General features: G+C 36.5%; 1 protein-coding gene and 1 non-coding gene across 2 annotated transcripts; one reads left to right on the top strand and one right to left on the bottom strand.

Annotated features, from left to right (window-relative positions):
* Positions 1-358: 358 nt before the first annotated feature.
* Positions 359-20,652, bottom strand: LOC128227850 (bromodomain-containing protein 4-like). The gene is made up of 17 exons (XM_052938746.1): positions 20,392-20,652; positions 14,678-14,873; positions 13,641-13,789; positions 13,372-13,481; positions 12,675-12,844; positions 12,228-12,477; positions 9,807-11,259; positions 8,608-8,638; positions 8,063-8,109; positions 6,437-6,560; positions 6,161-6,264; positions 5,952-6,017; positions 5,123-5,238; positions 4,723-4,900; positions 4,241-4,493; positions 3,641-3,770; positions 359-1,434 (listed from the first exon to the last, which is right to left on the bottom strand). Exons 1-17 carry the CDS (start codon positions 20,489-20,491, stop codon positions 1,408-1,410), a joined length of 3,504 nt encoding a protein of 1,167 aa, XP_052794706.1. The 5' UTR covers positions 20,492-20,652; the 3' UTR covers positions 359-1,407.
* Positions 20,653-24,279: 3,627 nt separating this feature from the next.
* Positions 24,280-24,356, top strand: Trnah-gug (transfer RNA histidin (anticodon GUG)). The gene has a single exon. It is a non-coding gene; the product is annotated as a tRNA-His (tRNA).
* The last annotated feature ends 1,484 nt before the right edge of the window (positions 24,357-25,840 follow it).

Raw genomic sequence — 25,840 nt, 5'->3', positions numbered from 1 at the left:
TCTTCATGTCGTCTCGATGTGGTGATAAATTGAATATGTTCAAGGGGTGTAACACCATACGGAGCGGACAGAAGGTGTGATAGATGGACAAACGACACCACTAAAACAGTATGTCTCACCCTACATAGCATTGGGGAGACATAATTTGCTTGCATGTTTTGAGCCAGTATTTCCAAACAAGAGCTATCACGGTCGTAATAAATACTCCAAGACGCCACCTGACTCTGGAATGGTTAAATGTCATGTTGTGGAATTAAGTAGTGAATTGACATATGCATGGCATGCTTTGCTGACCAACATTCCTATAAAGCTTCATGAAGGTGGGTGCGATACTTTTTGTGATACATTCGACACAACATTTTCAGAAAGTTTTATTCTAATTCAAGGGCCATAATTTTCATTAGACATAGCAAAACTGTTAAGAGAAATAAAAGGTGCATATTTTTCCATATTTACCAACATTCCAATGAAATTTCATAACTGTAGGTGCAATTCTTTTGGAGTTACATGCATGATGCACCACCAGATTTTAGACCATATTTTATTAAGTGCCATTATAATTGATAACCAGAGTGAAATGCGACAGATATAGCCGGTGCACACGAGTCCATGATGACCAACATACCTATGAAGTTTCATGAGTGTATGTGCAATACTTTTGGGGCTACATGCAAAAGATGTTTTCATATCATTGATTATTCAGTCAAGGACCATAAACGCTTGTCCCCCCTTCCCTAGTTTATATGTGACAGAAATGACATTTATATGTGACAGAAATGACATGAGCACAACAGTCAATATTGATAATAAATGTGTATATCAAGTAGAATGAGTGTGGATGGAATTCTTTAAGAACTCCATATAACACAATAATATCTGGTATTATAATTACCATACAGCCTTGGTCAAGGTTTGTTGATTTCTATAGCAGTAGCCTGTGCTAGCACTTTATAGAGTGTTTGGCAATCAAGTAAATACCCACAGAATATTTACAGAACTTATGCACAAGCCAGGACCCAATAAACAAACCATATTATATAAATGAACATAAATGTAAACTCATGTTCTTATGTTTTAAACACTCAGTTTATTTGAAAGCAAAAATAATTTACAATGCAGTGTCACATAATTTAGCCATTCTCTGCACACATACTTTACATAGCACAGTTCATAAATTGAGGGCAATTTATTAAATGGTTGACAAGCAGAAAGGATTTGGTGAAGTTCATATTAAACATTGCATAATACAAAGAACATCGAAGTGTAGAAATTAATTAAAATATACGGAGTGTCTTCATAAATGAAGAATCAACAACACTTTAGCCACTGGCTGACATGGATGATCACATGTATAACTGTAAACACAGCAAATATTATAATTTTAAACATATCCTTTGACTTGGTAGTTCAATAATAGGCTCGTCTTGGATTGTTCTGAAAAAAAAGGAAACAATTGCCATGAATATGAGGGAAAGAAAAGTCGAAATATCTAACGATATATTTAATTCAACTTACAATTTCAAGATTTCAATTCAAAAATAATTTACAAATGTGAAAACAGTGTAACTATCAGAAGAACTTAATGATTGGTAGCATGAGCATTAAACGACAAAAGGTGACCACACCATTCCCACCCACTAGTACCCAGTTCTTGCCCATGCCATTGCAACCGACTAGTACCCAAAACTTCCCCATACCATTCCCACATTCTAGTACCAAGTAATCGGTCCTACCATTGCAACCCACTAGTACCTAGTACTCACCCACACCATTGCCACCAACTAGTACCCTGTACTCACCCATACCATTCTCACCCACTAGTACCAAGTACTCGCCCATACCATTCCCACCCCACAAGTACCCAGTACTCACCCATACCATTCTCACCCCACAAGTACCCAGTACTCACCCATACCATTCCCACCCCACTAGTACCCAGTACTCACCAATACCATTCCCACCCCACAAGTACCCAGTACTCACCCATACCATTCTCACCCAACAAGTACCCAGTACTCACCCATACCATTCCCACCCCACAAGTACCCAGTACTCACCCATACCATTCTCACCCCACAAGTACCCAGTACTCACCCATACCATTCCCACCCCACAAGTACCCTGTACTCACCCATACCATTGCAACCCACTAGTACCTAGTACTCACCCACACCATTGCCACCAACTAGTACCCGGTACTCACCCATACCATTCCCACCCATTAGTACCCGGTACTCACCCATACCATTCCCACCCACTAGTACCAAGTACTCGCCCACACCATTGCCACCTACTAAAACCATTACTCACAAATACCATTCCCACCCACTAGTACCAAGTATTCGCCCCTAACATTGCAACCCACTAGTACCCAGTACTCACCCATACCATTCTCACCCACTAGTACCCAGTACTCACCCATACCATTCCCACCCCACAAGTACCCAGTATTCACCCATACCATTCCCACCCACTAGTACCCAGTACTCACCCATACCATTCCCACCCCACAAGTACCCAGTATTCACCCATACCATTCTCACCCACTAGTACCCAGTACTCACCCATACCATTCCCACCCACTAGTACCCAGTACTCACCCATACCATTCTCACCCACTAGTACCCAGTACTCACCCATACCATTCCCACCCCACAAGTACCCAGTATTCACCCATACCATTCCCACCCACTAGTACCCAGTACTCACCCATACCATTCCCAACCACAAGTACCCAGTATTCACCCATACCATTCTCACCCACTAGTACCCAGTACTCACCCATACCATTCCCACCCCACAAGTACCCAGTACTCACCCATACCATTCTCACCCACTAGTACCCAGTACTCACCCATACCATTCTCACCCACTAGTACCCAGTACTCACCCATACCATTCCCACCCCACAAGTACCCAGTATTCACCCATACCATTCCCACCCACTAGTACCCAGTACTCACACATACCATTCCCACCCACTAGTACCCAGTATTCACCCATACCATTCCCACCCACTAGTACCCAGTACTCACCCATACCATTCCCACCCCACAAGTACCCAGTATTCACCCATACCATTCCCATCCACTAGTACCCAGTACTCACCCATACCATTCCCACCCCACAAGTACCCAGTATTCAACCATACCATTCTCACCCACTAGTACCCAGTACTCACCCATACCATTCCCACCCACTAGTACCCAGTACTCACCCATACCATTCCCACCCCACAAGTACCCAGTATTCACCCATACCATTCCCACCCACTAGTACCCAGTACTCACCCATACCATTCCCACCCACTAGTACCCAGTACTCACCCATACCATTCCCACCCACTAGTACCCAGTACTCACCCATACCATTCCCACCCACTAGTACCCAGTACTCACCCCACCTACTAGTACCCAGTACTCACCCATACCATTCCCACCCATTAGTACCCAGTACTCACACATACCATTCCCACCCACTAGTACCCAGTACTCACCCATACCATTCCAAACAACTAGTACCCAGTACTCACCCCTACCATTGCCACCTACTAGTACCTACTACTCACCCATACCATTTCCACCCATTAGTACCCAGTACTCACCCCTACCATTGCCACTCACTAGTACCCAGTACTCACCAGAGGGTTAGGCCTAAACCTGTAGGCGAGCATCATCCTCTTCCTATAGGCGTCAAACTCATCATCATCCTTGGTGAGCCCATCTGGTCGCTCTAGCCCAACTCCCCGCCCATCCACAGATACATTGCCCCTGGATGGAGGGAGATACATTGTTGCATATCATTGTTGCATATGTATACATTTTTTTGAAAGTATAACAAGTTTGAAAAGCATTATTGTGGCAACAAATGCAGTCATTGAAATTAGACATTTCATCATTTGGATAAACTTGTCAACAGTTATTACACTAGCGCATCACTTGGCAGCATATTTTTTGACAAGCCCTTCTATATAAAATCCAAAATTTGAGCTAGCCTGGATTGCTTTTAACTTGTGTAGCGCTTGTAGAACCAGGGTTTTAGGTAATGCATTTTTTGTTTTTCATCTACTCTTTTTTCAAAAGAGGACATAGTAATACAAAAAGAACTGTAAATAAAAAATCTTGGTTCCTCAGTATGTAAACATACAATACTTCATGGCATTCTTAGCTGAACATGTGAGATTAAAATTATTCACAGAAGAAGGGTTTAACATTTTAGTATTTAACAGCAATGCCCTTACTTGTTGACGGGTTGAGTAATGCCCTGAGCCTCAGACCCGAGGCCCTCCCCCTCGTTCCAGCCAAGCTTCTGCAGCATCTGGAAGCCGATGTTGTCGCATGTGATTTTAAATTCCTTGTAATCGCTGTAGTCAGGTGTGCGGCCCTCCTTCAGAGCAGCAAATGTCTCCATGAAGCGCTCCAACTCCTCGGGTGGCATGAAGTCCCCGATGTGGTGCTTTCCCCGACCTGAATCTGTCAATGCCTCTGCCCAATCTGAAAAAAGGGTAAAATCGTATAAATCGTCTTACAATCAAGGTTTGAAGGAAAGATGCAGCCATCTTAGATGAATGTAAACTCTATCAACCAATTTTTGATACAAAATTCAGTACTATTAAAAAAAAATATCATTATACTATATAGCCGTAGAGCACACTATTTCTTAAAATCAGTTTTAAATATTTCCCAGTCAAAACATTTATGGCAAAAACTTCCTATCCCTTACCCCTGGTAGCCATCATCTCCTGCATACGGTTCTTGTGCTCCCATGTGCCGTGTTCGTCTGTTTCCTCGTCACTATCATACTCGTATTTCGGTTTCACCTTGATCCCCGGCACCTCCGACATTAACGCAGCCTCATGGGCCTTCTTACGGGCCACGATCAGCTCGTACATCATGTTCAACTAGAGAGGTATGCATCCTTGTTAAACGTTATATAACATACTTAACATATTTATATATAAAGCACAATTTTGCAACTTCAAATGTTAAAAAAACACTCAATCTTTCATTGACATTGATAACTGAAATAGTAATCTGAAATTTTTAATCACTTAAAATGTAGACAGTTGTTCTAACAAAGGATAACACACTTGTACCAATTAAACACAAAGTTTATCTCTTGCCTCCTTTTGCTCTTTAATCTGCTGTAGTTGGTCGGTATCCATCGTGTCACTGCCAACCATGCGCTGGGAAAACTCCTGCAGGGTCACCATGTGGGTCAGGTTGGATGCGGGCTCCACTAAAACATAACAAAAATACTGAGGTTGAATAATGCTGCTATTTTTACACTAGGCAAATGGTTGCATGACTTGCTCAAAGTTTTTATTTTATATACCCTGGCTAGTAACAGAGTCTTGGTTTTATGCTTTCAATGACAGTGGAAAAATTCGTAAGTAAATGGATTTACAATATTTTAAAAATAATGAAAACAAAAACTACATGTCAGGACTTTTTCTGCAGTACCCACGGGTCTGCAGTACCCACGGGTCAGACTATCGGACCCAATCCCAAAGGAAAATATAAGATATTTTTCCCAATCTTGAAACAAAAATCCCAATCAAAAGTAAGATTTTTATTTGATTTTTTTTAAGAATGACTTTTTACCTGTACTGGTTCATTCAACATCTTAATAAAAATTATGTGATGTAAAGTTTAGTGGGTAATTAAATTCAGAAATTGTTGATTTTCATCAAATTCAGAGATCAGTATAAAAAATTATCTGTCATGATATATTCCAAATCAGCCTTTACAGGTCTTTTGAAAGGGAAAAGAAACTAATATTTATTAATTTCCTCATTCGCAGGAGACGGAAAAGCTTGTTCTTTTAACTGTAAAATTTCCCAATTTCCGCATGTTTCGAGACGCAAGTTTCCCCAAAATTGTCTAGGGTCTTGTTTCCAAAATGGGCAGAAAAAGTCCTGCATGTATGTAAGTTGTACACACAATTCTCACCTTTTTCCTCTTCTGGGCCCCATCTGCTCTTTCTTTTTCTCTTCTTGGCAGCAGAGGAGCCTGCAGCTAAAATAGGTATTGAATTTCAACACAAAGCAAACAACTTGAAATGAAACAATTACTATATTAGTACTGAATAGCAATTCTACAATAGTTTTACTTTAATAAATCATTATAAGACATTTAAAGGAATGTCACTTAGTGCTTACCACCATTTTCTTGCTTAATGGCACCATGAGGGACTCCACCTCTAAACTCGTTTAATTTTGCCATGAAATACCGAAATTCTGGACTGTCCTCATGTGACATAAACCTGCAAACAAATCACACACTTCAATGGTGACTCTAGTCTATGCATCCAATAAAAGATATAAATAAAATAAAAAGATGAAAGCAGCACTGCTAGAAACGCAGTATTAGATTGATATCACTCTGAATGAACAGAAGAAGGCTAAACAATAAATGACACCTCTAAGTCTACTCACCACAGGTTTGAGTCCACATTGGCGTCTTCCCGGAGTTTGTTAACTGCCTCGTCCCCGCCAGCGGCAGCGTACCGGGCCATGCTGTCAATCATCCCCTGGGCGGCTGGGTTCTCTGGGAGAGAAACTAGAGAGGCCCCCTTGAGTACTCAGCCCACTAAATCACCCCAGCATTACTACCCAACGCATGTGTGCCCTCGTCTGTCTCTTACCCTATAAACATGGTCACACCGGCCTTGCACACTTATGAGGAAGTTCAACATGCAAGATTTGTCCGCAGACTCACAATGACCTCTTGCATGTTTAAACCAATGGCTTTCTGTTGGACATTGCAACTCTTCAGGTATCCGATACGCAAATAAGTGAGTTATGGACGCCTGGTGACCCCATCAGTTTTACAAAAATACAAACTACAATAAGTTCATCTATTCTTCAGTTTATGTCAATCATATAACATATAAGTAATCAGCTGGCCATACCCTTTCACAGGATACCACAATTATAAAGGGTCACCAGGCATCAAAGATTGACATTATTGTGAATGAAACAATATTTGAGACTTAGTTCATATATGTGTCGAATACCTTAAAGAGAGCATTTGAAGCAAGAGACAGACTTGGCATAGTCAGTATCGACTCATAAGAGCTGTCACAGTAAGCAAAATTTGCCCCAAAAAGTGCCATCCGGTTCAATGTTATATGCATTAACTAATATGTTTACATTCAGGTCTGTGTCCTGCACACAACACATCACCTATACACACCGAACACATATGCCAACCTATGTTAAAAAAACCCAAAACATGACAAAAAAAAACAGCCTGGACACGACCAAGTATACTCTTATACTCTAATATTGACCTTCAACTTTGAAGAACGGTCGTGTACCAAACACATTTGCTTTTTTTTTTTTTTAAATCCCTCTGTGCATGACATAAGTTACATCCCAGACATGACCAACTATAAAATGTATACTAGAAAGATATCTTTCCACATATTTTGCATAATTCTATAAAGATTAAACTCAGAGTGATCTTGAACTTGGAGGTAGCATTGTGGGTCTTGCAAGAGACACATAGCCATAATGCGACGAACACAGGCCCAAATTTATCTTTAAATCCCTTCATGCATCACCAAGTTATAGTCTGACCACAACCAACTATTCTGTATAAATATAAATAAAGCATTCAATAATGAGAAACCCTTAAGTGTGACCTTGACCTTTGAGGTAGACTAGAGTCTTGCGTGTGACACATCATCTTTATGTTCCTTACACATCTACAATCTAATTCTAAAATCCCTCCCTGCATGACAAAGTTATAGTCAGGACAGAACCATCTTTTCTGTATAATTATGTATGCAGCATTCAATAAAGAGCAACCTTAAAGTTTGACCTTTCAGGTAAGGACGTGGGTTTTGCACACCATTCAGTCTTTCACATTTGCCCACTAATTCTAAAATCCCTGCATGCATGACAAAGCAACAGCCCAGGCACAGAGAACCGGACTGACTTTTAATATGCCACTTTCAGGGGCATAAAAATGCCATTTTTCATTATAACACGATGACAATAATAATTTATGATTATCGTATCAGGGACAAAGCGTTATGTAAATGTGTGAATTATTACCTGCATTGACTGCACATCTGAATTCTTTAGGCTGTTCCATTTTGAAGCTGAAATAAAAGTATGAAAATTATATAGTATACAGTAAAAGTCACATGTATATATACTAATGGCCAAAAGTCTTGTCCGGTCTACAAAAACTACAATATCCAAAAGTCTTGTCCGGTCTACAAAAACTACAATATCCAAAAGTCTTGTCCGGTCTATAAAAACTACAATATCTGTTTCAATATCTGTTTTGTTTAATATGCACACTCATAAATTTGGTATCGATTGAAAGAGGACATTAATATGCATTCAATGAAAAAAGAATTTTGGAATTTGAGCCAGTATTGCCGGTACAGTAATGTGTTGAAAATTGGCATTTTGCAAGGCACAAATAAAACCCATACCATACATGACTTTTGGCCATGAGTATCGTATAGTCAATTTATTTCTTATGTAGTATCTGCAAAATTTACTCGTCTATCAGTATATCTTATTTCTCAATAAAAACATTGAAAAGGTGTAAATAAAATTGAGAAAACGCTATAAAATCAATTCTATACCTTTTCTTTTCTCCTAGGCCCATTTCCTTGGCTGAAATATAAAGCAAAATTATGGTCAGACTGTTAAAATGAAATTTCTGCCTTTATAATTTTAATATTAATATTACACAGTATACACACACACATTCTAAATATGTGAGTTTCACATGTACTAAGTAATATACTGCAGCACCAAGGTTGTCTAAATTTCTCCTTTAAATTTGATAAAATTTAGAGGCATATTTATGTAATAAGAAATTGCCGATTGATTCTCATAATTCTTCATATGAATTCAAATTTTAAGGGCAAAAGTGAGTGGGGAATGCCAAAATGTCGACATTTTAACTTTATTTTTGTGTCAAAATGCCTAATCCACAATGTCTTGTGGGTTCTTGATGAAATCATTTCAAATGAGAAAGATATTCAATCAAATAATGAAAAATAGTGGATTAAATTCATTTCCTGGTTACAAAAATGCAAATGTCTGTCTTAAAATAGCTGCAATCAACACAATTCCTCAAGACATTGTTGATTGGGTAGTACGATAATTATCACACAAAAACATATTTATATTGTAAAAGACATTTCCAGAAAAATGTTAATGCTTTTTGACTGGTAATCTGATATAATCTTCCATCGTAAAATCTGCTTTACTTCTTATTACATCTACACATGTTGCAACGGATACCGGGGTATATGAATTTTGCTTGGTAAATATTGAACCGCAATACTAAAAAAACATTGATTTAAAAAAACTAGTTTCGGTCCTTCAAGCGACTTTTGCACTGTTGAAAGCCATTTATCTCAATTGTGGATATTGAAATAACTTGTTGTTGTGTACATTCAAATTTTAACAAATTATAAAGATTATTTGATTTCCTTATAATAAAAATTCTCAATACTATTATCAAATATTGCAAACCATGACATACAACCCCAAAAATATTGAGTGTGGAGATCAGGTTCAACTCAAATCAGCCAGATTTTGCAACAAATAAATGGAAATAAAAACATGATCACAAAAAAACTAGGTTCTACAGTATGTGAAACACACAATAATATAAACTGGTAGGAAAAAATGTGCATTGATAATGTTATAAATATATATTTTGCATAAACATAATCAATCATAGTAAGTTGAATACATTGTAGATTTTTACTTGAACACACAGATGACAACAATATTATGTATAAATACATTATTGGAGTATCATTTGTACCTGGTGAATCTCCCTCTGTGGGCATAGCAGGATCATAATCATCCTCAGTCTTGATCTCTTTCTTTACCACAGGCCTGAACTCGTTTCCTCTGGCAGGGGTGCCATACTCATGGGGCTCCAGCTGGATTTCTGACTTCTTCACAAGCACTGGCCCATACTTTCCCATCACCGTCGTGTACTCCTCCTGGTGGTCTACAGGCTCCTGCTTCAGGAATCCTGGGGGAGGGGCATTAAACTGAGGGCCCCGTGGGCCAGGGGGAGGCTGGGCCATGTTTGGGGGAGGCTGTAACATGTTAGCCATTGGCTGAGCATGTGTCTGTGGTGGCTGAATAACATTGGGTGGTGGTGGCTGACCCATGTTAGGAGGTGGCTGGGTCATTATTGGGCGGGTGTTTAGCATTTGGGGAGAATAACTAAGGATTGGAGCTTGACTCTGGGTCATTGGCGCCTGACTGGCATATAAAGGTGGGGCCTGGCTGGTATAGGGAGGAGCCTGGCTTGCAAACGGTAAAGGGTGGCCAAGAGGGGCCTGACTCACAAATGGAGGGGGAGGAGTCAAACTGACAGGAGCCTGACTCATAAAAGGTGGAGCCTGACTGCTTGTTGGAAACTGTTGGTTTTGTGGGGGAAGGGGTTGAGGAGGAGGCTGGGAGATGTCAATAAGCCGTGGAGGTCCCTGTGGAAGCCCTGCTTGTATTGTGATCGTCTCTGGAGGGGGAACATTGAACTGTTGCTGTATAACCACTGGTTGGTTTGGTGCCATCTGAGGTTGAGAAGGAGGACCAGGAGATATTGAAGGAGGTGCCATACTCATTGGAACAGCCACTGATGCTGTAGACTGCAGATGGACCACCCCAGGTGGAGCCATACTCATGGGCTGTGGTGGGCCTGGGGTAAACACAACTGAGGATGCTGGCATTGACTGGGAAAACTGGGGTGGAGGCGCAATTGACATAGGTGCCAGGGACATTATGCTGCCAGGAGGCTGGTTTATAAGTTGTACATGTGATGCTGGAGGGGGTGTAGGAACCAGTCCAATATGGGGCTGGGGAGACTGTGCCATTCGAGGGGGGCCTTGCTGAATCTGCACATTTTGCATTGTCTGTATTGGTGGACCAGTCATCACTAGCTGTTGCTGCACACTGGGAGGCGGGGTGGAAAATGGCCCCCCAGGTGGATGTTGGCCCAGAGGAATCTGAGTCTGCTGCATAGCAGGGGGTTGGGCTTGTGCCACTAAGATTTGCTGGGAGGCTGGGGGCAGTAGTTGATGAATAGACTGCTGTATGACCTGGACAGATCCAGGAGGTGGTGGCTGTCCCGGGGCTAGCTGTTGGACTTGGATGACCTCCCCTGGAACCCCAGGCTGGCCTGGTGGACCCTGGGGCTGCAGGATCATATGCTGAATTGGCTGAGGTCCTGGAATTTGCATAAGCTGAGGCTGTCCCAGTCCTGGCTAAATGCAGGGAAAAACATTCTGTGATAATCTTACTCTTTGTACACTCTTTAATAAACTTCCACTCTTTAATATATTTAACTTCCACAAGTTTTTTTTAAAAAAACTTTAATTTGGTAGCAAAAAACCTATTACTCTTTCTTAATAAATATGTTATACAGAATAAAACAAAACAAATTTAAGCGAACAAAAACAAAACAGCAGAAAACTAGAGCTGTCACAGGAGTGACGAATACCCCCAAATGCCGCCTGGACACAGGAATGGCAAACCATTCCTTTGAAAACAGGCCATAACTCCAAGGTTACTGCACACTGCATCTTCTTTTATCATGCATGTATTGCTTTATTTAAATCTGTTGAGTAATTTAGAAGTTACACTGCTGACAAGAAAAACTAGCCTTTCATGAGTTATCGTCTGGAAACCGTTTTTCTACTTTTAGTAACAGTGACCTTGACCTTGGCCCCACCAGCCCCAATATCGAACTTGACCTGTATCTTCTGATGTTACACCTGTGCACCAAAAATTGTTCAAATCTGTCAAGCCTTTCATGAGTTATCGTCCGGAAACCGTTTTTCTATTTTTAGTAACAGTGACCTTGACCTTGGCCCCACCAGCCCCAATATAGAACTTGACCTGTATCTTCTGATGTTACACCTGTGTACCAAAAATTGTTCAAATCTGTCAAGCCTTTCATGAGTAATCGTCCGGAAACCGTTTTTCTATTTTTAGTAACAGTGACCTTGACCTTGGCCCCACCAGCCCCAATATCGAACTTGACCTGTATCTTCTGATGTAACACCTGTGTACCAAACATTTTTCAAATCTGTCTAGCCTTTCATGAGTTATTGTCCGGAAACCATGAAAACCGACAGACCGACCGACCGACAAGCTCACTCCTATATACCCCCTCAAACTTCGTTTGTGGGGGTATAAACATGGTCTTAATTGATTGGGAAGGGCTACCTACCTGTTCTGGAGGGCCTAACTGAGCCCCTGCCAAGGTCTGTGCTGCCTTTAGCATGCCGATGGCCTCGGTGACAGTCTGTTGTAAGATGGCACTTTCAAGAGTAGCCTGTACCTGCAGGGCGAGTGTGGAGGGGTCGTCCTCCGGTAGTAGCAGGGACTTTTTGGGGGAAGGGGAGCGACTCCGGTTCCAGCCCCGTCGCTCACCCCGATCCCTGTCTGACCTCATAAACCCGCGATCTTCAGCATCATCCCTGTGAAGGAATAAAATGATTTTAATGGGCTATTTCAATTGTTTGTTAAAATTAAATGTACAAACATAAATGTGACAGGAGTACAAGCCTGTGTAAATCATTAGCTGAAACAAAAACAATATATCAATAGAAAAGCATTATATAGAAGTTTCTATGATGAAATGGGACACTTTTAACATGTCTATTCTATCAAAAACCTGTAGGCATCTTTGCGTTCTGCCCTGCCTGTCTGAGCCTCCCATCTCTCACGAAACTGTTTCTGCATGGGTGACTCGCGTACTGGAGATTTCTTCCGCTCCTCTTTCAACCTCGACTCATGGTGGTACCGATCTCGCTCTCTCTGACGATCATCAGCTTTTGGTTTGTCCTTGAAAGTAAAAAAATTGGAATTTTAACACTTGTGTTTCTCAGGTTCAAAAAAGTTAAGCAAATGTATCAATTGATCAAAATTAGCACATCCCTGCATGCCCTGCACTGGTAAAATGCTGCTGTTTTTTTCTGACTTTTAAGCAAATGATGGCGGGCCCTTTAATAGGGGAAAAATAGCAGTTTGGGCAAATGGGGGAATAATACTTTCATGATTCATATAATGTCCAACTTGTTTTCAAACCTTTTATTCAACAAACCTGTGGTAATATTAAGGTATGGCCCTATATTGCTACAATTGTTAAATGTTATCATCAGATAATAGGCTACTTTTTAAGTAGGGGAATGAGGCTGAATTTCCCCCTAAAAAACTGTTCAAACTCTTGCTCAAAAATTGATTTTATATAACAGTTCTTTTAAATCATTTTCCTGCAAAGCAATAGTGCAAGAATGCAGGCTTGTAAATCAATAGTATATTTTCGGTGATTGTAAATGACTGTTATCAATGTAAATGCTAGTGCTTGCCACCTGTGTTTTTGTCCTGTTTTCTGCCGGGTTCCAGGTTTTGGGGTTACTAGAGCCCTGGAACCAACGCTTGCTGGAGTCACTTGAGGAGTCATCTTTCTTCTTGTCTGTGGCTGAAATGATTGTTAAATCTTATACATACACTCCATAATTATATGAATAATTTCTAACCTAAATGTCACATCGGTAAAAATTTAATAAAAATGTAGCAATACAAATTCAAAACAGGTATTCCACAAGGAAATGAGCCAAGCCCAGTATGTTATTGTTACCTGCTGGTGTAACTGCTTTTCCTTGCTGCATTTGCTTAAATCTCTCCAAGAAGTTACCATCGTTGACTAGAAGGTTCGGTTTTGCTGGTTCTGTATTTGATGCTGATGAACTACTTTTTTTAAAGCGATCTGGCATTTTAATGGATGACCTGATGACAAATGGGTGAAAGAAACAAGATTTGTTATTGTTATATGGGCAGATATTAACAACATCTTACGATATTGCTTTGCTAAAAAATGGATTTTCACAATGTAAGCATTGAAATTGTACAACAGTTGGTTTCTGAAATTGTTGCAAGGTCTATAAAAAGTTTGACAGCACCAGTATATGGAGAAACAATTAGGAGAACACTTACAGTGATTATTTGACTGCAATCCTAGAATGTTTCACTTACTTAAATGCTCATATCAAAAAATCGTATGACGGTTGTTCCCATCAGAAATATTTACTCAGAACATGTTAAAGTAAGTTACTCTGATGGAAAAAACCGTCGTACGATTTTTTGATATTAGAAAACCATGAAAAAAGTAAGCATTTAATAAGAATTATCAAGCATAGACTAAAGTCTTGTAACTCAAGATTAATTATTTTTTATGTAAATCAGTGATTCAGCTCGGATTTTTTACTTTCAGGGCATATATCTTGAACATGGGTAAAATGATATTTTAGATTTTATCACCTAAGGAAAAGTTATAGACATATCAAAAATTAAAGTATGAAATGAAATGAAGTATATAGGCCATATAAACTTGTTTTAATTGTTTATTTATTAAAGCAACATCAAGAACCTTAAAATTAACACTGTACAAATAAAGGTTCCCAACCCAACAGGTTCAGGAATTGTCAACCCCCATCTTGTCCACAAAATGGAAAAATCAAATAGAATAATGTGATAGCATACCAATAACAATTAAAGGTTTTCATTAAAAATACAACCTTTGTCTGTTTGTGTAGCTGTTTATAAAAAGTCACATTATGATTATAACATGTATGCAATACAAAAAATACAGTCATGTTAATGTAGTATGTCTCGTACTGTTTTACTGGTCTTGGGGGAGGAGCAACTACCTCCTTCTCTTTCTGCCTCAGGTCAGCAGCTAGTTTGGCTTCAATCTGCCGCTTCTTCTCTTCAATAATTCTCTCCTGATCGTTCATCTGTGACATCTTGTCCCGGTATGTTGTGATGGAATAGCCAACACCACCAGAGTAACCCTGGGAACTGGTACTGCGACCTGAGAAAAGTTAGAGTTAATATTTGACAGGAACTACCCATCCATTCTGTTGCTATCTTTGCTTTACTTTAACAAGTATGCAGAGCAGGACGCCATCGCAGAGCAAAACGACATTGTTTCATGAACATAAAACCACGGATAATGCGTGTCAGCTGTTATGAAAAAACTCACATTGATCCGTGTTTGACTGTTTCAAACTCCTTCCCCCTAAGTCATAAAATTTAACAAGAATTGTACTTTGTTTAGATTTTAAATGGGCAAACATTCCACACAAGTTTAACGTGGGACGTCAAACAAACACCAACAGATCCCTTCTGAGAAAAGCATGCTCTACCCGCTGGTCTTTATATACAGTAAATCATATCTTGCTAAAAAAATAAAAGAGAGTCGCCCCGTGTGTTTGAACATATGATAAAGTTAATCCATGAAGATTAACATAGGAAGACAAAGCAAACAGTATGGTGTTGTTGTTTTATTGGATAGCGAAGGCCCACAGACAATCTCTACACATCAACACTGACATGACCCAATACGATCACCGCAAGACTGATCTATTTTTTGAAAACACTGACATGGGTCATTATTAGTCAGTTAAGCTGATATTAAACCAATTGAGAACGCAACCTGATTGTTTTAATATTCGAAATCACGCAGAAAAATTCGCAATAAAGGGTACATGCATTATATGATACAGTACGATGGTCATATGTGTGTATTAAATTAAACATGAATTTTCATGTTGCAAAACTAATTCACGACAAAAAAACTTGGACCGTGTAAAAGTGCAAATTCATAACCTAATGTTAAAAGCATAAAGAGTAATCATAAATGATTTTAACTACATTTTTTTGCAAGTTTTAAAATGAGGTCGCGAAAAATGTGCCCTCTCGTCAGTGAGAAATGGCTTATTTATTACTTTGTTTAACGTTTACAATGCAAAATAACTTACACAACACGCTTCATTTACTGTTGAATATTATCTACTGGATGAGTACCATCTTATTGTTATGAAAAGATTAACAATTATACTTTTTTCGAAAGTCGTGTAAAGCGTAAATGTATCCGCCATTGAAATCACCTTGCAATATCCGGATGCATACAGTCTCCTTTATGGGTGTTTTCAAAAAAAATGCAGCCAAAGTGTGACATAGGGGGTCAAATTTCAAACATGTTTTATACATGTTAACTATAACATTTTGCGATCACCAGACTTCAAATTTTATGAAATTTGAATTGGTTAATGGACAAAACACAGGACTATGGTATAAAATTCACATTTTAATCAATATTTCATTACATTTTTTCAATTAATATGGCAGATTTTGAATTGATAATAAACATAATCAGTCTTAAGAATCATTGGTTATTGTTCTGTATCCAATGATGGACATATAGATACACTTTTGTGCTGTATCATTGATGTAATAACTTGAGAAAAAAAAAATCTCAAGAATTTTTCTCAAATTTGAATCCTAAATATTCATATAATACATCAAAATGTTTTTGTTGTTGAAAAATTAAGTATCTTACAGTGACAAAAATGTATTTACTTACTATTTAGGGTATTCTTAAGACATATTTCAAAATTCATATAAGTATGTTAAGTATTTAGTATGTTATGCATGTTTTAAAAATGTATATATTTCCTAGAAATTGTTACACTTGTGACAACAATAGTGCTTAAAGTAATTTCTTTAAATAAAGAAGTCTTTCATAAATTATCATTATACCAAGCATATGTATGTAATGATTACTGATTAAAATGCATTATAACACATAACTATTCAACTTTAAACTAACAAAAATTACAAAAGCATATGTCTAACATTAAAGCGTTCAACATATGACAGTCCTTTTTACATGTAGATACCGGTAAGGAGGAAATGACTGTCATATGTTGAACGCTTTAATGTTAGACATATGCTTTTGTAATTTTTGTGCTAGCCCATGCATGAGATTCTTTTGGTAAAGTTTTTCTTGCACGTTCTGTTTGTTTTCTGGTTGTCTGCCCTTTCACAGCTGATTTTGACCTTTAAATAGTATAGTACCTTAACTGATGACATACTTGCATTTTCAGCAGCTTTTGTTTTAAGAGCAGCAGCCTTTCTGTGCTCTTTCTGCCTTAATCTGGCTTTGGCTTTTATTTCTTCATCATATTTAGAGGGTTTTTTTCTCAGCTTTTTAACCTTCTGTCTATAAAATTCATTCTCGGCCTTCTTCTTTTGTTTCAACTATTCAAACTTTTTCTGAAGTTTGGGATCTGATTTTAGTTTCTCCCTGTACCTTTTTACCTGTTCTTTTGAGCTTGAAGAGGGCTTGCTTTCACTATCCCTATCCTTATTCTTAAAGTTTTTCCCTTTAAAAGGGAGTTTGACCACCAGTCGCATGTTTAATTGTTATTCTTTACTGTTTACCTGTGTAAATCAAAAGTATTATTCATAAAAGTCAAAAGATGAATATTATGTCACAAGTGTAACGTTTCATGGCATGTTGCAAAACTTAAATAATTATATTCTATAATCATATTTATTTCATATTTTCTTTATTTCTGAGCATGTAAATTATCAATCATTAAATTTAGTTTTAAAAAAACTTGACTAAATAGTTTTAAAAAGAAACATTTCTACAAAAACAAATTGTCATGTATTTTAAATGGTACTCACTCAAAACTTGGCTATGCTATACTTAAAATATATTTTAATGTTCCTGCATATTAACACAACGAAGAGTAATGGAGTTATGGATGTCTAAAAATATGCCACATGCTCAAAATGCGTTACACTTGTGACATCAGTTATGATCAGGTAGTGAAGTCATTCACTTCCCCACTTGATCATTTTTTCTATACATGTTGTTTCTGGACTTCCTGGAAGTGAAAAAAAGAAAAAAATGCATTGTTACACATGAATGGGAAAAATGATGATGTTTAAAACACATAATGTTACACTTGTAACATTCCTATGTTAGGCCTTTTTTTTAATTATATGTTTTACGAACGGCCAGAGTTGTGAAGTGTCGGAGGAGGAGGAAATAAAAATAAAAATAAAATTACATTTCTGGAATTTTATTTTTTGGTCGGGAAAAACACACACAGAAAAGCAAAAGCTATGATGTATTCTCTATGACTTTCTATTTTAATGTCAAGTCAATATGTAAGTGTGCACATTTGTTTTTGCTTTATCTGACAAGTTCACTTCATATTTTCATTAATCACTCTTTATACTTTGTAAATGCAGGTTATAATAGACAAGTGACATAATAATAATCAATTATTTTCGGTAAATCTATTTGCCATTTTGAGTTTAAGGAATCGGCTATCACTTCACTGTGTTGTCTTGGCTGCAAATTGTCTGATGCCAATTCACCAACCATGTCATTGTTACAGTTAGCAAAAGAGCTTTTTTGTTTCCTTCTATACAGGGAATATTTATCCGCCAGGAACTAGCGATCCAGGAACTTGTAAATCAACTGATTATAGCTGTCTGATAAAACAAAAGCTGTCTTTCCAACAGTGATTCAAATAATACTAGTTGTCCATCACACATTCTGTCCAACAAGCAGTCCAAACAACACTGGTGGTCCAACCAACACTTCGGGTCCATCCATTTATAGTAACTGTAGTTCAACCAACACGTATGGTCCATCCAATATAGCGATCCAGTAAGCAATAGATGCCCAACCAACAATAGAGTTTCAACAGGCACTAGCTTACATCATGTTGCTACCAATCTAGCAGCCCAACCGATTGTAGTGATGTTCTACATTGAAAGTGATGGTCTCAGTAGATAACATCAGCATATTTGAATCATATCTGTAAAGAAAAGAATGGAACATTAAAAGTATATTTTTTATAAAAAAAATAAGTTACTTTCAGACTTATTTATGTAAAATTTTTAATACATAGTATTATAAAACACAGAGCAGTATAAATAACATAATTTATATTGATGATGATTTATATATGTTCATTCATAAGACTATTTAATAGTTATACTGTACCTGGTAATATACATACAGATTCCTCATTATAGATTACCATAATTACATGTCAGATAGTAAAACAGCTTAATGTATTATTTGTGTTAATTTTCAAAACAAAGGTTTTAGAATAGATGATATTTTTTGTTATTAATAATACTCCCAATAAGAATAGTAACCGCAGTCTTTTCTGAACCATCTCATCTACCCCACCCACCAGAACTAAACTGTCCAGGTAAACAGTCAAGCGATTTATAGCTCATGACATTCAAATTATATCACAATAATGTAATATAAACTCATTTAAATGACAAATCTAATAAAAAATAAATAAATCATAACAAACCTGGAACGATAATTAGTCCATATTTATCGCTGTTATAACCCGGAAGTCACTCTGCCGCAAAGGATTATCCTGGTGAGCTAAAACCCGGTACCAGGTATCGATATCGAGAAAAGCCGTTATCACAGTTTGTGATACCGGATTATGTTGATACTGTGTTATTTAAAGTATGCATTGGTTGTCAAAAAGCAATTAATAACGGACCGTGGATACTTGAATTTATCATCTGATATTAACCCTGATATTAACATAATTCGGTATCAGAAAGTGATACCGGATACCGGGGGATACCAGGTACCGGATACCAGGTTTTTAGCACCAGCCTGCAAATCCGATGAATGTTTTTCATTGGCTTAAACTTCTTCAGAGATGTTTACACCAATGTTTTTACAACTATTGCGATGTTCTCTGCTTTTAATGATTTGCCGCGATAAAGTTTCATCAGCGGAAATAAAACAAAAACGAAATCACAATTTTATTTTTATTTCAAAAATGAGTTTTTTTGAGCGGCGGTCTTCGTAAAACATAGAATCAAATAAAAAAGGCCTTATGTTAGTTAGTCTAGACTAGATACAAACTCTCTTTGTTTTGAGTTTAATATGCTAGTTGTTTTAAAAAGCCAACAGATTGTTATTCATCATAAAAATAGTCTCTTTATAAAGTGCCTTATAACTTTTCAAGGCAGATCCAGTACTTTGAGAACTCTGAAATTCTGAATGATTGAAAATTCAACAGGTGTGAATTAAAACATGCTAGTTATGAATTTAACTAGTAAGAATTATAAGTGAAAGTATAAAACTGTTTGAAGTGGTTATAGCAAATTTTCAGTTACATTGAGTCATTTTTCAATACAAAAAAGTTTTGAACTTTAATTAACAATTACACAAAGGGTAATTTAAAAATGTCACACAAAAAGCGTTAACACTTGTGACATTTTTGACGATATTTCACTGTAACTTTTTACAGATAATGCTACATCTCTAAAATTTGGCACAATTATAGGCAAACAAGCCCTCCACATTATAGCACACACTATCTGCATATATTTGCTATATATCTCATTAAAACATTGATTAAAGGAAAGGCTGCATTTTTTTTTAAAACACCCTTAAATACACTGTGTATACACCAGTGTCTTGTTTATATAGCGGATTAGGGTCAATTATAAATGACTTATTGATATGAATATAACCGTACCTTTGTTTGTGTTTTTGGTTGGTGGTTCATCTTGAAACCCAAGTCCTGCTGCACGCTGCCCTGTGAACTTGTTGAAACCTAGACCCCTCTTTTGAGACATAGTCACACTTGTTTAATGACGCAATTCAATATGTTATGACATTACAGGTAAAAATCGTCCTCACATAATACGCTCGTTATCCTGTCACAATCTTCAGTATGAGACGTGCATGAAAATAAAGAAAGTAAGAATAATGACCGAGGTCGCCATTAATTGACTGGTTTCCGTTGCGTAATGCGTGCGGCTACACACCACCATTTCAGTAGCGGTGCCGGGTGATACAGGAATCCATTTCACGTGAAATCCACTCGAAACGTGAAATCCACTCAGAACTCATTTATTTTAATTAATAATTATTTTTTTATTGTATACATATTGGAAAGTGCCTCATGAAGAATTTATATTTCAAAATTTTATTCAAATTGGTCAACAAATAAAGAAGTTAGAGCATGTTTTCGTTTTTGTATACTTATTAGAAAATGCCTCATAATGGGTATGGAGTCGGGTCAAAAAGGCCCAGTACCAGAAAGGCCTACTTTTAAATCAAAGGAAACACCTGTATTGTGTTTGAGGGTGTTGTACTTCGATAGGTTTTAGCGATGTTTGTCTTTAATGAGGTGATAATTTTCGTTTCACATTATCAGTTATCATACTGTACAAAATTGTCTATAAAGCTGACTGCCGGAGCAGGTAGCAGTTATTTAACCTTTTAATACTGAAGTGTTTAAAGAAAATATAGAAGATAATAAGGGCGAAGGGAAGAACGGATAGAGAGGATAGAAAGGAGGTATTTATGCATTTAAGTAGTTATTCAGTAGATGCCATTTGTTTTCATGGAAGTTTATTTTGTTGTTCAATAAAGTTGTTTCGCGCTCTATTTTTTTTCTAAGTCTTACATAGTTCAAAAAGGATGTAAAGGTTGGTATAGTGTTTCTGCTTTACATGCTAAATATGAAAAAAGTTTATTATTGTTTTATGTTGTAATTGTTCAAAGATGCCAAAGCTTATGGTTTTTAAGTTTAAATTGATCGAGGTTGGATTATGATCAAATATTCTTTTTAAATGGGACCACAGATTTTGTGTAATTCTACATTCCCAGAATATATGTTCCTGTCTTTTGATGTATTCCCCGCAAAAATCACATAAACTTGAATTTAAGATTCCACACTTGTATAAGAATTTGTTCGTAGGTATAATTCTGCTTATAAATTTGTATTGAAAACTTTTATGGGTAACATCATTTGTGCATCTGTAGTAAGATGTGCGCACATGTAGATTGATTTCCATAAAGTGTAAATTGGTAAAAAAAACATGAAGAAGTTAGAGCAATTTTTCGTTTGTGTATACTTATTAGAAAATGCCTCATAATGGGTTAATATTTCAAATTTTATTGAAATTGGTAAAAAAACATGAAGAAGTTAGAGCAATTTTTCGAAAATAGATCGGAAATTGAGGTGAAATCCAGATTTCGAGAAGTGAAATCCACTCTTAACCTAGATTTAATGAATATTTTTTTCTTTTTTTGTATACTTATTAGAAAATGCCTCATAAAGGGTTAATATTTCAAATTATATTGAAATTGGTCAAAAAATGAAGAAATAAGAGAAATTTTTCGAAAATAGATCGGAAATCGAGGTAAAATCCAGTTTTCGAGAAGTGAAATCCACTCAAAACTCATTAATTTTAATGAATATTTTTTTTTCTTTTTTGTATACTTATTAGAAAATGCCTCATAAAGGGTTAATATTTCAAATTTTATTGAAATTTGTCAAAAAATGACGAAGTAAGAGCAATTTTTCGAAAATCGAGGTGAAAAACAAATTTTGACAAGTGAAATCCACTTTTTGAGTCGTGAAATCCACTCATAACTCATTTAATTTTTACAAATATTTTTTTTTTGTTAAACATATAATTGAAAAGGTTTCATAATTGATTTATATTTCAAATTTTATCATAACACATTTATTTTGTAACAAATATTTTGAAATCCACACATAACACATTTATTTTGTAACAAATATTTTTTTTAATTGAACATATACATGCAAAAGGCTTCATAATAGGTTTATATTTAAAAAAATATTGAAATTAGTCAAAAAATAAGAAAGTTGAAAAAATATTTTGAAAAAAGATCGGAAATCGAAGTGAAATCTACTTTTTGAGAGGTGAAATCCAATTTTGGAGAAGGAAATCTTCTTAGTTTAATAAAATAAATACAATCAAGTATGTATTGGATATTAATAAAGTAGAATCGTTTGTACGTTAACGTAATCAGCTATTACTATCGCGGCTTATTATTAGTCAGAACCTTGTAGACATGCATATCGAGTAAAATTGAAAATATAAATTTATTCAACTTTTGCTGATATTTATATATAATAAGAAATAAGGACATGTTTTAGTTCTAATTTGTTGAAATTATATTTACAGCCTAATAGAAGCCCAAGAATAAAAAAGTATTTCTAATTTCTTATTTTTTTATCAATTTTAATAAAATTTGAAATACAAACCGATAATGATGCATATTTAATTAAATGTTTAATTGAAAAAAAAAATGTTACAAAATAAATGATTTATGCGTGGAATTCACTTCTCAAAAAGTGGATTTCACTCCGATTTCCGATCAATTTTCAAAATATTTCTGTATTAAACTTTCTTATTTTTGATTAATTTGAATAAAATTTCAAATATAATCCAATTATGAAGCCTATTTCATTATATGTTCAAAAAATATTTATTTGTTAAAAATAAATGAGTTATGAGAGAATTTCACTTCTCAACATCCGATCTCTTTTTTAAAATATTCTACAACTTTCTTATTTTTTTTACCAATGTTAATAAAATTCAAAATATAAACCGATTATCAAGCTTTTTCAAATATTTGTTCAACAAAAAGAAATATTTGTTAAAAAAAAATAAGTTATGAATGGAGTAGCGCTAAGCAACCCACGAACTAGTTTCAAAGTACTGCTCATAAGTGCCACTTACGGATTTGATACGCAAAATGTTAACAAACCGCTCTTCCGCCCTCCGATCATTTTATTATTATGAAAAACTAACTAATTCTTTAATTCTAGGAATTTGGATTTTAACGCGTCGTGGAAACAGACATGTAGATTTCAGGAGAGCTATTTAACGGTATTCAGGTTAGACCAGTTGCTCTATGTTTAGTTTAATGCAGTCGTCGAAGCAACTCGCCCATCTCCAAACTCAGAAGATCAATAATACAATGAAATATACAGGGACAATCCTTTAAAGTAAAAAGTTGCAGTACGTGATCCGATGAATGTATCAAAAGAATCGCGCGCTTTCGAAATTTATGTTTTGCTTGAGGGGGTTCTCGACGGAGGAATAGGTATCTTTCGACGATTAATCACTGAAAACCATGATATTGGAATAAATATAGTGAGATTTTGGCTTAAAACATGTATGTATGTTTCAAGTCGAATTCAGTGCTAATGGCGACTTGGTAGAAAGTAATTTTTGTTTTCAAGACACAGCCATTTGGCGCTTCTTCACTTAAAGCAACTGTGCACCAGATGATCAGTTTGCAAGAAAAAAACAAAATTGTCGAAAACTGTCATAAACTTGGTATTATTGTGTACAATGCATTGAAACTTACTAACTGAAGTACCACATAGTTTACAATTTATTTAAGTTTAGCAGTTATTTCGTATTTTTCCATTAAAAAAAAGATTACTGGGTATGTCTACCTAGTAGAATTCATTCCAAATGCGTGATTGGCTAGTCGGTGTTATCACGTGATATTACCGAGTTAGGTGTATAGCTTAATTATGTCACCTGATTAGAGTAAGCCGTCGTAGCTCAGTGGATACGACGCTGGATCCGCCCGGTTAGCTCAATCGGTAGAGTGTTGGACTGTGAATCGGACAACCCGGGTTCGATTCCCGGGCAGACCGGGTCACTTCTGTTGTGATTGGTTATGAAATCCTTTCTTCGACCATTCGCACTGTACCACTGCATCTGGCATGTACAGAAGTTGTTAGTTCCTTGCAAAGGTGAAGGCACCTAGTACTGGTTAACCGCCTGATAGTCTGCCCAGGATAGGTGTGCGGTGGTTGAACTGTCACTCTGGGACCCTTCAATGTGCTCACGCCGGGACCCGGAGTATAAACTACTAACACCACCACTACGACGCTGTACTGCAATTTTGGCGACACAGGTTCGAGCCCGGTCTCCGACCTATTTTTTTTTTACATTTTGGTACATTTTTTTTTCAATTTTGATATCAACGCGTAACACATACTATTAAATAATTGTCCTGAGATTCGTAACAGAAAAAAACTTTTTTTGGTGCCAATCTGGTGTACAGTCCTTTAAGATATAAGCCGATCAAAAGGTTTAATTATCTATGCATTTTAACATCTTTTAAATTAACACTATTTAATTGGTTCAAAATCTGCGTCAAGGAACACCTTTTGACCGCTTAATGAGACTTCATATTTTCAATTCAAGTGAAGTTGAAGATTGAGACAAAATAATTCAGACCCCAATATCAAAAAAATACTCAAGTAAATTTTTAATCTTAACTCAATTAACCTCATGATAGCATAGTATGATTCAAAATCTTGCATGTTTTTATACTTTTTCAAAATGTATTTTATCATAGAATGTGTTGATAAAAATAGTTTTTCAATTTGCAAAATATGTTTCCCTTGGAATCTTTACCAAAGGCCTTTATCAACATATTCTTTGATGAAATGCGCTTTTAAAAGGTGTAAAACATGTATGATTTTTCATAACTTTTTGATGCTATGTGGTAAAATGAGTTGAGATAGAGATTGGGATTTGACGTATTTTCGAGATATTGGGGCCAGGTATTATTTAATGATTGTGACATAAAATGTCTTCCAGAGATAACGACGTGGTTGGCGTATACGGCATGGTTTCAGATACGAATCCGACAGAACATTCGATGGTCGCTCTTCAAGGTGATAGATGGTAGGGGTTTGCGTCGAAACTTATAGCCTAGCTGGATGAATGTTTATTAAATAAAGCACACAATTACAATAATTGAACCATTTATGTCATTAATGTGTTCAAAGATAAATAAATATTACTGAATCTACATGTATCTAACAATGTTATTTTTAATAAAAGCGAATCCATATTCAACATATATAAAATTGAACATATAACTTGGAATTAAAGGCCTAGTTTAAGGAATGTTTGGCATGACAATCCCCTGTTGTGCACCTTCTGCTAATTGCACTGATGTCACAGAAGGGCCAATTTCCTGTTTATTTGTTTATTGGCTCAGGGCCTTTTAGGATCCATTTCTATAATAAAACCTCCAAAACTGCACAGCAGGATATTCAGACCAGTGATCTGATAAGACAGTTGGGCAACTAGATTAAGATCAATACACATAGGTTGTGCACAATACAC

This window comes from Mya arenaria, chromosome 3, assembly GCF_026914265.1.
Source record: "Mya arenaria isolate MELC-2E11 chromosome 3, ASM2691426v1".
NCBI lineage: Eukaryota > Metazoa > Mollusca > Bivalvia > Myida > Myidae > Mya > Mya arenaria.
This window is presented reverse-complemented; position numbering and strand designations above follow the sequence as displayed.

Bases quoted from the DNA above. Each gene is read 5' to 3' on its own strand.
- LOC128227850 (XM_052938746.1), bottom strand. From the start codon at position 20,491: ATGTCTCAAAAGAGGGGTCTAGGTTTCAACAAGTTCACAGGGCAGCGT. The intron at 13,790-14,677 runs GTACGAGACATA...ATTTGTCATCAG, and splicing joins CCCCCAAGACCAGTAAAACA to GTCATCCATTAAAATGCCAG. The intron at 5,239-5,951 runs GTGAGAATTGTG...GTTATGTTTTAG, and splicing joins GGGCCCAGAAGAGGAAAAAG to TGGAGCCCGCATCCAACCTG.